The sequence below is a fragment of the Athene noctua genome, chromosome 1, assembly GCF_965140245.1.
Source record: "Athene noctua chromosome 1, bAthNoc1.hap1.1, whole genome shotgun sequence".
Taxonomy (NCBI): Eukaryota; Metazoa; Chordata; class Aves; order Strigiformes; family Strigidae; genus Athene; species Athene noctua.
In genome coordinates, this window is record NC_134037.1 from 258,167,541 (window position 1) to 258,184,541 (window position 17,001).

At 44.4% G+C, this 17,001-nt stretch overlaps 2 protein-coding genes across 16 annotated transcripts in view; one reads left to right on the forward strand and one right to left on the reverse strand.

The window, feature by feature from the left end:
- The window catches only part of DLG2 (discs large MAGUK scaffold protein 2), a 1,037,827-nt gene extending 1,035,455 nt beyond the window's left edge, over nt 1-2,372 (reverse strand). For 4 of the 9 annotated variants that reach the window (XM_074917829.1, XM_074917850.1, XM_074917842.1 and 1 more), the window contains exons 1-3: nt 2,222-2,372; nt 1,097-1,512; nt 445-646 (exon numbers count right to left, since the gene is read on the reverse strand). In XM_074917829.1, the coding sequence (XP_074773930.1) occupies nt 445-463 (19 nt within the window). In that variant the 5' untranslated portion in view covers nt 464-646; nt 1,097-1,512; nt 2,222-2,372. The remainder of the gene's footprint in view (nt 1-444; nt 647-1,096; nt 1,513-2,221) is intronic. The other 5 variants (XM_074917801.1, XM_074917811.1, XM_074917794.1 and 2 more) reach the window with 2 other exon arrangements.
- LOC141965872 (transmembrane protein 126A-like) lies at nt 2,367-10,445 on the forward strand. 7 transcript variants are annotated; one of them, XM_074918076.1, is made up of 6 exons: nt 2,367-2,493; nt 2,977-3,160; nt 4,962-5,086; nt 8,681-8,874; nt 9,437-9,551; nt 10,145-10,445. In XM_074918076.1, exons 3-6 carry the CDS (start codon nt 4,971-4,973, stop codon nt 10,347-10,349), a joined length of 630 nt encoding a protein of 209 aa, XP_074774177.1. In that variant the 5' UTR covers nt 2,367-2,493; nt 2,977-3,160; nt 4,962-4,970; the 3' UTR covers nt 10,350-10,445. The 7 variants fall into 7 exon arrangements, with proteins under 7 accessions (XP_074774177.1, XP_074774151.1, XP_074774124.1 ...); XM_074918050.1 differs by having other exon boundaries at nt 2,378-2,493; nt 2,972-3,160; XM_074918023.1 differs by having other exon boundaries at nt 2,483-2,578; nt 2,972-3,160.
- The last annotated feature ends 6,556 nt before the right edge of the window (nt 10,446-17,001 follow it).

The window sequence follows — 17,001 nt, forward strand, 5'->3', positions numbered from 1 at the left end:
CATAACTTTTATTTAAAATTAGCCTTGAAACTTTGTTATCTATTCATGCTGCTACTGATGGCTGATGTTTATCCGCCAAACATGTAAAGAATAAACAATAGACTAAACCTATGATTTTAAAATTCATTAGCGTTTGTAAGAGAGGCTTCTCACAAAATTAAATGCCAAGCTTTTCTCTTGGTGTCTGTTCAAGATCTCTGATGGCTGAGCTTTACAAAATGACTATTTGAGGCCAAATTCAACATGCAAGTCTTAAAATATGGCATAAAAATACTTTTAAAAATTATTATTGTAAGTGCACAGATTTTTCTCCCATTTTCAGCGCAAAGGAAAAACAATTTCAACCCCCCATTAAAACACTGCTGATTTGAAATTGTAAGTACTAAAAATCAACAATCTAACCAAATGAGGACGCAATATGAGATATGAAGCTTCATAGCCCACCTTTCTTCTTGACTGGCATTCTTCTTCCTACTTCTGGTTGCAAGCACTTATTTATAGATATTAAAGATGTGCTACTGAAACACTTTGCGAGGTCAGGAACTGGCTAGCTATTGCAAAACACTTTTACAGTTCAGTTAAGAAATGTAGCTTCAGTCTTCATTTCTATCAATACTTGCTGTTTTCTTGTATTGGACTTCCGATGCTTCCAACAATAAGGAAAAAAAAAAAAAAAAAAGGAAAAAAAGAAGATTTTTGACTTTTTTAAAGAGACTTTTTCAATTTCTTTAAAATATATTTGAATCTATAAAAATACAAGGGTAAATACTCCTTGGCAATACAAAACCTTATTATAAGTCCTCTTCTGGCAGCAAAGTTTGAAAATTAAAAGATTTTATGTAGTACAATTAAGGCACAGTCCATCTCTAGGCAGCTGTCTTAATACTCCACCTGTACATGCTCAAAAACATTATTTGCAGGACAAAAATGCCCAAATAATCCAAATATGGAGGAAGACAAAAACAGTCCAAAGTGACTCTTTAACTTCTTTCACTTCTTGAATGAATTTTGCTAGCTATATTAGGTGACTACACAGCAGACTGAAAAGGTCCCTTTTTCCTCACCAGACAACAGCCTTCAAATATCACCCTCTTACCCAACAGAAGTCACTGGCCAGTCACTTTCATTTTTATTATCTGCAAGCCACCCAGCCTTACGGTCTTTAATGTCCCTCTGATCCTCCCATGTATTAAAAGAGAGGATTGAAAACGAGGAAAGCAATCCCTTGACCTGGAATTATTAAAGTGACAGTGCTGCTCACTGGGCACTTTGGCAAAGCAGATTGCTTTATACTGGAGTCATTTACTTCATGCCATTTCTTCCCTTGCACAGCAGCCACCTCGTGAACAAGGAATAAGGAGAGTTAGGAGAAGAGCTTCACAAAAGGTTCATTTTCAGAGATAATGAAGTATTAATGAAATAAAAAGCAAGCCATGAGATCAGTCCAGTTTCCCCGCTCAGAAGCGCAGCTGGTTGGCTTCAGTATGAACCTCTCTCTCTCTCTCCCTTTTTCTGGAAAAACAAAAAGAGAAACAGAAACGGGGTAGATTTTCCTCATCTAGCTCGTTAAGGAAAAGTATGAAAGAGATGGACAAGCTCCAAACGCTTCCCTTCCCCGCATGAGGAGCTGTGATGCACATGACAGGGCTTTGCTTTGCATCGTCTTCTTTAGGAGATGGAAACTGTATTTGTGAAGGGGGCGGCTCTGTTTTGCTCTTTAATGTTCACAACTGGGATCTGTCTGTTCCCGCTTCCCTCCAAGCAGGGACTGTCACCTCCCCCCCATCGCTTCTCCCGGTCCAAAAGGGGACCGTCTGATGCCTTCTGAAGGGGGACAAGGCAGAGAGGGCTGCCTTGGTCGGTGGAGGACTGGCATGGGGTGCAGGTGAACTGGAAGAGCCGAGCTAGGTTTAAGGAAGAGGACGATCTCCCCCGGGTTGCTGAGGTACAGGCAAGAGGCAGGAGCTGAAGGGCTGAGGGAGGGGATGAGGGTGGGGCGAAGCGAGACGCAAGCGGGGCGAGGGGGATAGACGCGGACAGGACGGGGAGCACAAAGGAGCTGGTGGAGAGGGAAGGGGGCGACAAGGCGGGAGGGGAGCGGGCGATGTAGGGGCTGAGGGGGGAAAGCGGGAAGGGGCGCAGGGCTGAGGGGAGGGGGCCGCGGGCAGCGCCCAGTGCGGGGTGCGGAGGCCTGGGTGAGGGGAGGGGGTCAGCGGGTTACCCCGAGGACGGGGCCTCCCCCCATGGAAGGCTCCTCGCTCCGCTAGGGGGAGTCCCCGCGTCCCGGCCGCCGGCTGCAGGATCCCCGCTCAGCCCCGTCTCCATGGAGGAGCCGCCGCCGCCGCCGCCGCCATCCGCCGCCCCTAGCAACGAGCACCGGGCCGGGCGCTGACCCCCGCCCGCCGGCTGGCAGCCAATCGGAAGCCGCCATGCTGGGCCGGCGGAGAACGCCCAATCAAAGGGCTCCTCTGAAGCCCTGGGTCATGTGAGCGGGTAAGATGGCGGCGCCCACATGGGGGGCGTGAGGTGGGAGGAGCCATGTTGTAGGCGGCGGGGCCTTCTCGGCGGGACCCGCTCGGTAAGGGCGGGAGAGGGAATGGGATTAGGAATGGGGATAGGAATGGGGATGGGAATGGGGGCGGGCGGGCTGCCGGCGGGGCGGTGTCCGCCGGGGACAGCTCAAGGTCGGGCAGGTTGGAGCTTGGCCCCGGCGCGAAGGTCGTGAGGGTGAGCGCGGTGCAGGGGCAGCGCCGCGGGGGTTAACGGCGGCTGGTAACGGCTTTCGGGGGTGGTTAAAGCCCGGGGGGGGGCCTGCAGCCTCCCGGCGTCGGGAACGGGGAGGGGGGGTGATGCCGGGGGGGCTTGGGGACCTCCAGCTGCCTTACGGCGGCGTGCAAGGGGACAGGGAGGGTCGTTTGTACGTCACTGGGTAATTGCAGCTCCGTGAGGCCATGTCAGCGTTTACCTAAAGAACAGGTTTGAAGAGCCTCCTCCTAAACGGGGCAGAAGCGAGAGACCTCAGGGCTGGCACCGGCCCCGCTGATCCCGGGTGAGGTTCTGCTGCTTCTCCCCGCTTCTGCCGCTCCTGCACCCCGCCAGGCCGGAATCAAAACAAGCACGGTCCTATAGATAGGCTGCAGACTTGTGAAAGAAACTTGAGGTAAGTATGACTAGGAAAGTAAGTCTGGGAAACCGTCCTCTGGGGAGAAACATCTAGGAAAAGCATTTGGATCACTAAATGCCACGCTTAATCAAAAACTGTTGTGGTGGGTTGACCCCGGCTGGCTGCCAGCTACCCAACAAGCTGCCCTCTCACTCCCCCTCCATCAACAGGACAGGGGGAGAAAATCTGCTGGAAAGCTCATGTGCTGAGATAAGGAGGGAGATCGACCACCCATGAATTACTGTCATGGGCAAAACACGCTTGACTTGGAGAAACTAATTATTGGCAATCAAATCAGAGTAGGGTAATGAGAAATAAAATCAATTTTTAAAAACACTTTTCCTGCCACCCTTCCTTTCTTCCCTGGTTCAACTTTACTCCTGATTCCTCTACCTCCTCCCTGCGAGTGGCGCAAGGGGATTAGGAATGGGGGTTGAGATCAGTTGTCACATTGTCTCTGCTGCTCCAGCATGGGGTCCCTCCCACAGCAGACAGTCCTCCATGAACTTCTCCAACGTGAGTCCTTCCCAGGGGCTGCAGCTCTTCATGAACTGCTCCAGCGTGGGTCCCCCACGGGGTCACCAGTCCTGTCAGGAGCCTGCTCCAGTGTGGGCTCCTCTCTCCACGGGGCCACAGGTCCTGCCAGGAGCCTGCTCCAGCGTGGGCTCCCCACGGGGTCACAGCCTCCCTCGGGCATCCCCTGCTGCAGCGTGGGCTCCTCCCCGGGCTGCAGGTGGGTCTCTGCTCCCCCGTGGAGCTCCATGGGTGCCGGGCACAGCTGCCTCCCCATGGGCTGCCCCACGGCCTGCAGGGGAACCTCTGCTCTGGGCCTGGAGCACCTCCTGCCCCTCCTCCTGCACTGACCTGGGGGGCTGCAGGGTTGTTCCTCTCACCTGTTCTCACTCCTCTCTGCTGCTGCTGTTACACAGCAGTTTTTTCCCCCTTCTTTTATGTGTTATCCCAGAGGTGCTATTGCTATCACTGATGGTCTCAGCCTTGGCCAGTGGTGGGTCCATCTTGGAGCCGGCTGGCATTGGCTCTGTGAGATACAGGAGAATCTTCTAGCAGCTTCTCACAGGAGCCAGCCCTGTAGCCCCCTGCTACTAAAACCTGGCCATGTAAACAACTGTATGTTTTCTGACTTTATATGTCTCTGGCTAAGAATACTAATAATTAGCATCCTTAGGTGTGGAATAAAAAGCAGAGTAAGTATCTTCATGATTTCTTTAAATCTTTACAAAGTATGGATTTATTTGTGGTTTTCCCTTGGAGTTTCTATTTGACAGTGAAGTCAGTTTAAACCTTAAGTACTGCCAAACTCGGTTACTAACAAGAGTTTGTGTCTTTTCTTATGCTGCTGGTAGTAGGGATCAGTGTGTTAGAAGGTGATCCAGCTGGAAAAAACAACTATGCTTCCTGTTGTTCCTCTAGGCGGCTTTCATATGTGTTTGCTGATCCAGGCTGCTGTATGGCCCCAAGGTTGGAGGTGCTCAGACAGGAGTGTCTGGAGTGTGAGACGGTCCATTTTCATCACAGCGAGTACTTAAGTTGGCTTAGAGCAATTGTCAAACCACAGCTGCAACATCACCAAAACAAGCAGTTTCTTAGGGTTCGTGTAGTCATAAATATCACAGGCTTCTGTATCTGCATTGTGCCCTTTCCATCTGAAAACTCTGCCATAAAAGATAGGAAATGCATTTGTGATTGCATAGTGTCAAAAGAGTCTAAATATTTATTTGATACATACTGGGGCTGTGTAACTTTGATTACATTTGTTTGTTTGTCCCTTATGATCCAGGACTTCAAGATGACAGGAAGAGAGTTTCTTGAACCAGATTCTGTACAGCAAAGACTATATTTGGACAGATTTAAGCGGTTGGAAGTCATACAAAAGATATTCAATGAGCTTCCTAAAGCAGATCAGTAAGTGCTGGTAAAATAAATGAGCATCAAACATTTCAAGTCTCTTGAAGGCTTTTCTTTTCCCTTACTCCTGTATTGCAGATCTTCCTTGCAGTTACAAAAATATTTAATTGTGAAGACGCTTATTATTGTCCAGAACAGAAAACTTGTTTTGTGGTTTTTTTAAATATGTTTAGTTTACTGTTAGCTCTGGTCCTGCTCAGCTGGTTTCTGGCATGTGCTCCCAAGTGTTTAAGGTTCTGGGAAGGCTGATCAGCCCTGGCTGGCTCGGAGCATTCACACAGTTCTGTGCTAGAGGTAATAAATTTTCTAGTAAACTAAAATTTGGGAGAGTATAAAGCAAATACTCTTGTGATTCTTCAGGAGTCATCTTGTGTCTCGCAGGGCTGGCCCAGGGCCAAAACTGAGTGAGCATCAACCTGCTAGTTTCTCCATTTCATTCTGCACTGCTCGGCGTTTCAGGAAGGTGAGACTGAGGTATCCAGGTGGTGGTGGTGGATGAGTCAGCCAGAGTCATGCAGGCTCACCAGCAGGGTTCCATGTGGCAGAAAACCAGCTAAATGCCTTCTGGGCCTCAGAAACAACCTTTTTCTGGTTTGTGATACTGCATTTCACTGCAAAACCTTACCGGACCTGGGCTGGTTCTGCAAGAAGCTGTTTGTGTATGTATCATCAAGAGTGATCAGAAGCTTCTTTTATTTATTAATTTTTAATATGACTAAATTGCTGGCTAAAGAAACTGCTGGTAGTAATGCAGGGCCTCCCTGCACAGGTGAGAAGGAAAAATACCAAGGCTATCCTTTCTGTTGCAGTCAGTGGTGCAGCTTTGTGTAGGATCTGCTGTGCTCACATTTGACTTACAAGACTTCTTCCCCAGAAGAGCTGGGTTGTCAAGGGGGAGGCAGATGCCTTAGTGGTGATGTGATAATGTCTTGGTAGAAACTGTGGTACCTAGGCACTGCTGAGCCTTGGAAGGAAATAGCTGCCAGGGTGTGTGCCTTTATTTGGAACTGCCTGGGCAGAATTTAAAGCTTGTATGTCCAGAGGGGAGGTCAGTAATGGCTGGAAGGGAAGGGGAAGCATCCTGCAATCAGATTGAGAGAGTTCCTGCTCACCTAAGTTCTTGTTTTTAACACTAGGGAACTAGTGTTAAAAAACAAACACCACCTCCCTCCCAAAGACAACCACCTCCCACTAAAAACACCCCCAAAAAGCCAAAACCAAACCCCAAACCCTTCCATCCTTCAGTTTTTTTCATTTCATGCAGTGTAGCAGTTCTGTATATCCATAAGCCAGAGTAGCTTCTGCTGGTCCTGGGTTCGTTAATGGGCTTTATTTTGTATTTGCAAATACACTGCTAAATTTTAATCTTGGTCCTCTACACATGTGTATATACACACAGGCATTTCACTGCCTGTGATTTTAAACATACCAATAGGGTGAAATGGTTGGTTTGCAGAATCTGTACTCTGGGGACATTTCTGTGAATGACATTCAGTATTGGCAAAATGGTGATTTGAAAAGCAAATGGGTCCCTTACTTTTTAAAAACCCCCAAAAAACCCAGGTCTCCTAAATGAGGGCAAGAGAGGTCTGACTGGTCAAGTACTTTTGCTGTATAGCATCAGAATTGAATTGTTAGTAGCTTATTTTTCATGTTTGAAAACTTGGTATGTACCAAGAATGAAAGTATTTTCTTATTCAAAATGAGAAATAGTTGGTGTCACTGATGTCAGATGTTTTTAATATTTTGCAGAATTAGCACCTACAGCTCTGAAGCCTTTTTTTGTATGGTTTGTCAGTGCTTAACATTACTCTAAGCATTAAAATGTGGAAGAGTTTAAATAGGTGGATTTCCAAAAATCATGTATTTTAATTGCTAATGGTTTAGAGATTGTCAACATTTGATCATTTTGAAAATAAATATGACATTTGGCCTAGCATAAATTTTGTGACCCATCAAGCATTTTATTTTCTTTGAGGCTTTAGTGGCAAATCCAACTTCTGATGCACTTTAAAAATACACTTTTAACATAATAGTACTGGCACGGCCTCAGAATCAGAGTGCCTTCCAGTTCATTGCTTTGCCTGGTAACAGTTGTCTTTTGGGGAATTTTAGATTTGTGGAAGCTTAAAGCAGAGTTGTTTCCGCTAATCAACTGTCTGTGCCAGGTATAATGCTAAAGATAATGCACAACTTCCTTCTGTGAGTCAAACGAAATAAATCACAGATTGCTCATCAGGCTTGTAAAACTGGCACACTTTTCCATTCCCTCTCTTGTGTTACCTGCTGTGATGGAATGTACTCAGATGGGAACTGTTTGTCAAGATATTAAATGCTGACTATCTTGGACCAGAATTTGTTCTATTCTGCTTTCACCATATTGCAGATTGCAACAGGAGTAGCTGCTGTAAACTCTTATCTTAAAAACATGGTAGATAACAGAATCCAGTCCCCTGTTACCAAGGGAAAAATAGGAGCTCCAGTTCTGTAAACCAGTATGTTGGACTTTTGCAGCCTTTAATTAGTGTGACCTCCTAGCAAGGGGCACCTCAATACAAGAGAGATGTGGAGGTGCTGGAGCGAGGGCAGAGGAGGGCAACAAAGCTGGTGAAGGGCCTGGAGAATAAATCCTGTGAGGAGCCATTGAAGGGGCTGGGAGTGTTCAGCGTGAGGAGAAGGCAGCTGAGGGGAGACCTCATCCCTCTCTGCAGCTCCCTGAAAGGACATTGCAGAGAGGTTGGTGCTGGGCTCTTCTCACAGGGGATTAGTGACAGAACAAGAGGGAATGGCTTTAAACTGCAACAGGGGAAGTTCAGACTGGACATTAGGAAAAAATTTTTCACAGAAAGAGTGGTCAGAGAGTGGAATAGGCTGCCCAGGGAGGGGGTGGACTCCCCATCCCTGGGTGTGTTTAAGGGTCGTTTAGATGAGATGTTGGGGGATATGGGGTAGGGGAGAACTTTGTAGAGTCGGGCTGAGGGTTGGACTCGATGATCCCAAGGGTCTTTTCCAACCTGAATAATTCTGTGACCTGAACTTCACGTGTTCGATGCACACAAGGAAGGCTTTCAGCCCTTCAGCCTGCAGGATCGCTGCCGTGATCTGCCAGGAGCTGCTGAGATCCTTATTGCGAGAGCTCAGTGGCCATAGTTGTCCTGCCTGATCTGCCCTGTAAGCCCTTAGGTTGAAACTAAATCTATACTACTGGGTAAGCAGGATAGAAACAAGGTTGATTAGATATAGGAGATAGTTGTGATTATATTTATTTTTAATTTCTTTTGAGAAAACATTCTCCTTAGAAACATGCTGATTAGGAGAGCAAATTCCATGAAGTTTCCATTAGCCATAATAAATTTAAAAAAATGTAGAAAAGGCTTCTCAGCCTTTCTGCCACTTCATTCTTGAGGTGTATGTAAATTCAGCAATGCTGTACTGGCTGCTTTTGAAAGTAGTTACTCTCTGGTTTGCACCAGTGAGAGATTTACATCTCTTACCTCTTACTGTAGGATATTCAGCAGTGAATTGTAGCACTGAGTAAACCAAACTTCTTTCCAGTTCTCAATTACTGAAGCGACTTTCCTTCTTTCACAGGAACCTTTGTAATCATGGATCCTACTTCCTTGCAGCAAATGCAAGCTTATGTGGCTTAGCAGCAAATAACTTCTTCAGGAACGTCTTGCATGTCAGAAGAGCTTTCATAGCGTCAGCTCTGCCAATGGCTGTTATTCCATTCCTTTCAACAGCAGCAGTTTATGAGGGTTTTGTGCGCGAGCCTTTATTTTCAGGTAAAAAACCTCATTATTCCTTGTTTTTGAAAGGGCTTTGCTTTCTGTACACAGTGTAACAACGCTAGAGGACCTTTTCCTTTCTGCAGAACGGTGGTCTTGAACTGTTCTTGAAAAACCTCAGTTTGTAGAGCAGGGTTTGAAAACCAGATTATTTCATGCATTGTGCAGCAGTGAGTATTTGAAGTTGAGTGGGGAGATACGTATGTATATTTATATATGTTTATAAAATAATTATGCTACGCATCACTGATTTTTAGCATTTTTCATTCAAAGTCGTGTAAAAGTGACTGCAACAAAGCAGTTCAGTTTCCTCTGTATTATTTCATTTGAAGGTAAACTTTAGTGATAAATTCTTCATGGGTTGGAATTAGAGTGGGTTTTGGGTTTGTTTTTTGTTGGTTTTTTTTTTTCAAAAAGAAGAGTCTTCTTTCGAAATTTCTTCCATACCTGCACAACTTGGTTTCTGTCGCATGTCTGTCTCCATGTTGCATGCAGCTTCTAAATCGTTATGTTGGAGCGATGTGGATATTGACAGTGAAACATTTTGTTTGTCATGCAGGTCAGCTGGACTGCGAGGTCTGTGCTGTGGTCAGAGGAGGATTAATAGGGGCTGTGGTGGGTGCTCTCTATCCTGCTTTCCTGGCTCTTCCCCTGAACGCAAGCCTGGCAGCCAGGTACGTCTTACTAACCTGCAGTAAGAGAAATGTACTTGTTGGTCAAATCTTCAGTTCAAGTTTTAAGTTCTGTGGATTTTCAGCCTATGCACGCCTATCTTCTTGTAGGCTTTTAGTACATGGAAGGGGATTTACAATAAGGTCATCAAATTACAAGGCCAAGTTTCTAAGAGCTACACTGGGCCTCCAAGATGAAACAAGATCTGCAAACTGATGTGCTGTAAAGCATTTGTCTTTAGCCGGAGCCTTAGCCTGGGATTGCCTGGGTATGTGAAATTGTGGCCACTGTCCTGCCAAGCAGTGAAGGTTGCTGCTTGGTGCCCTTTGGCTCCGTGGCCGAGAAACCTTGCTCATCCTGGCAGTACCCTGGCAGGTGTAATTCTGGGGTTGGGTCAAAGTACGGTGAGGGGATGGCGAGATGGCAATATGTGGTCAGGATTTATCCTGAGAACTCTACCACCAGGTGAATTTAACTTAGGAGAGGAAGGTGACAATATCTACCTAAATATTTTTAATTACTTTAATGTTCAATCTTGATACTTAAATAGGATGGAAGAAAAAAAGAAATTTCTACTACTGTTTATATTGTTTAGGTATTTTTCATCTCCCTTGCCTGGGAAAGAAAATCTAGTACGCTTCTGGCTCTCAGTTTCTCAGCCTGTCTTTAGAAAGATGAGTTGGGCTGTACTTGTACAAGCTCTTACTGGATTATATCTTGCCACTAAACATCACGGAATATATGCCAAAATACTGCAGCAGATGGACGCTAGCAGAGATACTGAAGAGTTACAAGCATGAAGTTAAGCAACTTTTTCAATTGCCTTGGATAAGTAAACATAATAAAAGAAATAAATTGTTGCTTGCTGTCTTTTTTTAAATAAAAAAACAAAGTTAAGACTTTGCATTGGCATTCTTTTCAGTTCTGAACTTAAATGCAAGTTAAATTTTTCATTATGTCCAGCTTAGCATATACAGCTGAATAACAGCTTTGTAAGGAGAGCTGTTTTTCTTTGGAAATGGGATTTTAAAAAAGCATTTATATTGCCTGCTTAGTGTTTAGCTCTAAGGCGATGCTACTTCTTTCAAAAGCTTTATAAATGAGTATTATTGAAAAAGGCTTTTTTTCTTCATAATGAAAACCACAGTGACTTTTTTTTTTTAAAAAAAAAAAGGGGGGTGGGGGTGGGGGGGATGGAATGGCCAGGGCAGGGTTTTTCTAGAGATTCCTCAACATCAGAATGTTTTTCTCCTTGAACTTCCCTCCATTCTCCTAGCACAGAATTTGTGTCTCAAGATTACCCTGTTACGAGGTAGAGAACACTACTCTCACAGAGCAATCAGGAGGGATACTTGGGTCGGACTTCCCAGCATATATATATTAAGTGACCAAAAAAGAGCCTTGTCAGAACACACTTGGTCCTTGTAACCAGTTTGACTTGCAATGAGTCTTGTCCTGATGCAAGGAACGGTGCTGAGAGGCCTTGAGGGGCTGGTGCTGTTACCAGTGGTATCTCAGCTACCTCTAGTTTTAAGATTAGTGGTGTGGAGTAATTCACTTGTGCATCAGGCTTGTCTTCACATTGGTGACTCTGAGCAGGATGCAGGAACAACCACAAAATCATGGGTGAAATGCAAAGAATAACTTTATTCTCATTACCTTGTGACCACACAAAGGTAAACAATTAGTGTGATATATGTGGTTTTTGACACCCCAGCTGCAAGTATTTACAATATACAGCATATTTACAAGTCTCCTTGCCAATCTCCCATTGTATTCCTACAGTGACTATATGTAATTTTCCTACTACATAAGATACCTTTAGTCTTCTCTGCAGTTTTGGAACTAAATCAGGAATTTTTCTACAGAAGCAATCATCTCAAGCTGATGTGTGGTCATAACTGTAAAACCTGGATGATTACTGGTCAACAATCATGTACACTTCAACAAAATTCTAGTATCCCCTAATGGAAGTATTTATTAATGAGAATTAAGAATTCAGCATGGAGATGTTAAATTGGCTTGGTTTAAAACTGCTGAAAAATATATTAAGGGAGTGTCATCATATTTTATCTACTTTTTCCTAACAAATCTGTTGGTACAGCAGGAAAACCACGTACTCTGTTTCTCTCTGACCACCAGTAGGGGCCTGATTTGTACAAGGAAGCAGCAGAGACTACCTCAGCAACAGTTGATGAGTAAAGTTAGTTTAGTTTTCCTTAATTCAATGTGTTGCTGTATCGTGTGGTGTTCTGATACTGGTTTGCATCTAAACATCTTCTACCATTTTAATAATGTTTAAGAGTAGGATTGACTTAGCACTTAAGGATCTGGTGTGGTTGGGAACTGTCAGTGCTGGGTTAACGGTTGGACTGGATGATCTTCAAAGTCCTTTCCAACCTAGTTGATTCTGTGAAAAGCAAGCCGGTATGTGTCAGCAATAGCTTTTATTGTCACCCTAGAAGAATGCGTGTGTCTTACATATAAGCTCTAGTGATGGACTTTGCCTCTCAAAGCCTGAACTACCACCAAAAGAAATCTGACTGGCTATTGATAAGAATCAACAGACATACTAAAAACCCCACTAATTTTATCTGTCTTCTGTATGTACCATTTTTGGTGCTGCATCTCAACATCACAGCCCTGTGCAAATGCTACCTGCATCTCCCCCATACCCACCCCAGTCCAGCTCCTGGCATCCTCCTGCTAATGAGTAAAGGCAGAATTATTTCTCCAAATCTGTGTATCCCACTTAACCTGGGTGAAAAACTATGGAATCAGGTGCTGACAATGTGCAATTTTACACAGGGTGTTCTTTAAACACAGAGCCCATTTGAACAACTCCTATACCCAACATATCTTCCAGACATTTACAGTCTAACTAACAGCAAATACAACCCTATACAGAATATTGTTGGTTCTAGCAGAAAACCTCTAACAAGCTGTACAGAACATAAGTTTTGAAAAATTGGTAAAGTCACAAAAGGCCTGTTTTGCAAAAGATCTGTTTCACAGGGAAAACCGATTACAGATTTGACAAGTGGCATGAGAAATCTGATAATCTGGAAGTACCAAGAGATGCCAAGTGTTGGAATACAGTTCCCTACATTGACTTTGATATCACCTCTCCAGGCAGCTAGAGATTGCAGAAACACGGATTTGTTTTTTCCTCCCAGATGCTGCTAACCTCTTCAGAGGAAAGACAGAGAGGTTAATTCAGAATGCTGCTAAGAGTCAGCACTGGAATCAAACTGTGAAGGACTAACAGAGAACTAAGCATGAAATTGTTTCTTATTTAAATGCTAAATAGTCTTCAAGCAGCTGTGGGGTGGAGAAATACTGAAAAATGAAGGTAGCACAGCCATGCAGTTTAACGCTGAGTGCACTTGGTTCTGTGGTACATACAGTCTAACGAACACAAATTTCAGTGTTGAACAGGGTATTTTCTGCAACTGGAGGCCAAAAAGGCAGAGCATGCCCATGTGGCTTTTAAATGTTTAAACAACGTCTTTTGTGAAATGTTCATTTTTATCCAGCTGCAAACTACTTTCACTAGAATGCCTGGATGCCAGAAAGCCAGCAGACTCTTTTAAACTGCTCTCTACAAATAAAGCATTTAAGATTAACAGAAATCAAAGAGTACAGGGCCTGGCTTACTCTGGAGTTTTAAAAATGGTCTCCTTTCAACACCCTCAAAACTTTTGTTACGCTCACTCCAGTGTTTGGCATGGAAATAACAATTTGATGAAAGATTATGATTTAACAGCATGTTATTAACCAGTCATCAAACTTCAGAACCTAAAGAATGGGACAGAAAGGAGAAATATACCAATAGACCACGGACGAGTTTTTGTAAGTATTCTACTTGTCCATGGTGTTCCGATCCAATACCAGGGAGGGTTCTTAAACAATCCCAAGAGCGAGATTAAGACACAAACGAGGTCAGATGCCACACAAACCTTGTAAGCTTTATTTTGTTAAACAACTGATAATAGCAATAGGACAGAATAAGAAAGGACAAGTCAGAATACATATAACTAGCAACATCTTTAACAAAGATGTCACGTTTAACTAACTTTACAAAACCAAAACATTCTATAAACTGATTTTAAGGCTGTGAGGAATCAGTAGAAGAAGATGACAGCAGTTTACCTGGTGAACATTTGCAAGGACAAAAGACAAGTATTAAAAGAATAATTAAAGTAATAGTTAACAAAATCAAGGCCACATAGTAAACTGGAATCAGCACTACCAGGTGATCCATTGTTTCCCTGGTGGTCCACATGGTCTGCTGGAGTTGGGATCAGCATATGCAGCAGGAAAATCAATTTCCACTCCCCCTTATCCTAAAGTGCATGTGTCATCTGGGCCTAGAAGCTTCTATTCCCAATTTATGCAAAGGCAGGTAAGCAATAACACTACAAATTCACTGCTCAATATTGTTAATAGATGGAAAAAAAAGGCAGTCTAAATAATGGATACAGCTGCAGGCTTTGATTGGAAAATGACACGAATGTGCTTTACACCATCAGGTGAGGCAGTAGATATGAATTGCATGTTAGATACAACATGTTGGATTAATTGAATAAGGCAGGGAATAATACACGGCAAAACCGTCAAAGCGCCAAATGCACGTAACAGTTAAAATAAAAGCTGTTTTACCCATGGTGCTCCCGGTAACCAAGACCATAAATCACCATTCTAGCCATTCCATGTTTGAAGGGGAGATGGGCCAGTTTTCTAATCCCAAAAGCTATTTGTCTGACCACCTGACCACTGTCATCAATTTTTAAACAAGCATTAAAATCGTTTAATTTGCCAAAACCAACCCCTTCTTTGGCTAACAGGTAATCGAGAACCATACAATGTTAGAATATTACAGCTCACATTTGCATGGCCAGTCTGCCAATAAATCCAGGGCATGAGCAGTTTCATTAATAATTTCTAAGATGGCCTATAGCACCACTCATTGGGGTTCCAGGTGGCAGGCCCATCATGTTGGATGACCTGTTGTGGGGTCCATTCATCCTTGCCCCAGGTTTGGGCACTACCTCCTGTCAGGGTGGTGTCAACAGATTGTTTATTTCAAATTAGGTCATCATAAACTTTAATCCCTAACCCCTCACCTTGGTTTTGTGATAGCAAGAAAAACAATGGTTTAACATACCCTATGTAACATATTCCTATCCAATTTAAAAATAGCCTCCAATAGGCATATTGTCCACAAATCCAATAACGACCTTTTAAAGCCCAGGCCCCATTAGCAAGGGACCTCCTCGTGATTCAGTGTCCACTGATTGTTCATAATATAAATGGTTCTCAGGTCCTAGAGATCCTCCCACCACAGTCGCTTCCCGTTCAAAGTCACAATAATTACATTTCCAGGCTCCTGCACTGGGTTGCCATTTACAGTTGCACCCCCCAATCATCCTTGGTATTTAGAACAATCATAGCGTCTACAACAGGGGTCGTAACAATCAAAGCCTAAAGTCCATTCACAAACACTCTCCCCGACTCATACTCCTCCCTCTTTTGTCTGGTTAAGTCAATAAATACCTTTTGTGGGAAAATGGAGTCACCGTTTTGAATCCTCCCTTGTAACTGAATCCCAGTGGGTTTCAGGGAGTCAGAAAGTCCCCGTATCAGGGGAGTCATCCTCTCTGGGTCCGCAGGCATTACCATCGGGGAGCCCTGCTTGGGCTTGAGCTCCCGATCATGCATCATCTGGAAACAGGCTTCCTTCTGCACGCTTTCCACCAACTGATCCCCCCTCCCCAAGGGTTGAGCCCTCCAGCCCAATACGCAGCTCTCTGAGTCAGTGACCGTGGGGCTCAGCGACCACCGGGAGTTAGAAACACACCTGGGCTCCAGTATCCTTCTGCTGCTTTTTCTGACAACAAAATTCCATCCCCTCCTGTCAGAGACACTCTCCACACGTACTCTGTCTCTGATTCCTTTGCAGTCTTTGCAAAATATTTTCTCAACTTTGCTAATTCAGTTGCTGTAAATGAGACTTCTTTGGTGACAACCTGAGGACGGTCATTGCTATCGTCCTCATACGTGTACTCTTATTTTAACCAGCAGATACATGTGAGGGAGGATTTCTACGGTTTCTTTTGCCTTCTGTAAATCTCCTTGGGGATAAATTTGCCGTATCCCCTTCTCCGACAGCTTCACTTCTACCTCCACTGCTGTATCTACATCCCTCAAAAATTGATTCCTCAATTCCTCCTTTAATATTTTATTTTGGTTCCTTTCCTCCTCTAGCAATTGTTTACTTTCTTTTAATTGTTCCTGCAGGGTCTGTATGACCATTTGCAGGGAGTCTATTACAGTATCAGCTTGACAAGACTTCTGCTTTCTCTCTTCCACCGCAGCTGCCAGACTCGCTCCTAACACTGCACAAATTATAGCTTTTCCTTTCCCCCTCCTAACCTTAGCTTCCTTCTGCAATACTCTTATCCTATCCACCACACTCTGCGGTTTAAACCAGTGATTTTTCACCCAATCTTGTCCCAGGAGTGAGAGACAAGATTGGTACACTTCCAAAACATCATATAATTTATCTATTCCTCTAACCTATGAGGGCACATCATCACAAGCATCAGCTGCCTTCTGGATGGCCATTCCTTGGCCTTTCTTTTTCTCTGGCCTCCTTTCAGGAGGTCATCATCCTGAGAGGGTCACACCTTCGTATCCAGGTTTCCCCTTTCCTTTCTCAGGAGGCCACACTGTAATTTACTACAAAAGTAACTCAAAGGGGTTATCGTCCCGAGAGGGTCACACCTTAGTTGAGTTTCCCCTTTTCTCTCTCAGGAGTTCACACCTCACACACAAATGCAATTATTACTATCCATTCTACCCCCTATTCACTCTCAGGTCACACCTTAATGTAACACAAAAGGGGGTTAGTTCATCCTGAGAGGGCTGCACTGAACACAGCCAGGTTGTACAGCACTCTCGCCTTTCGGGATCCTGTCCGTGACGCCAAATTAAAATGTCCCGATTCAGTATTGGGGAGGGTTCTTAAATGATCCCGAGGGCAAGATTAAGATGCAAACAGGGTCAGATGCTGTACAACCTTGTAAGCTTCACGTAACAAAATAACTGATAACAGTGATAGGAAGAAGAAAGGAAAAATCAGCATACCTGAGCAAACAAAAAGGAGAAGCAGCAATACTAATTACCACCACCACGAGTCCAGCTGTGTCCTGCTGGTCTGGCCCCAGCGCAGGTGATGGGGGGAAAGCTCGACAAGCGATGGAGAGAAACCAAGCAAGCGAAAAACTTCTGCAGGCGAGAGCTTCGGAGAGTGATACAGCAAAGGCACACGGAGAACTACCGCGAGCGAGAAGCTTCGGCAGGTGAGAGCTTCGAGGGGTGATAGAGCGAAGGCAAGTGAAAAATCTACTGCAAGAGAGGTTTCTCTAGAGAGGAGCACGAAGCCCCTTT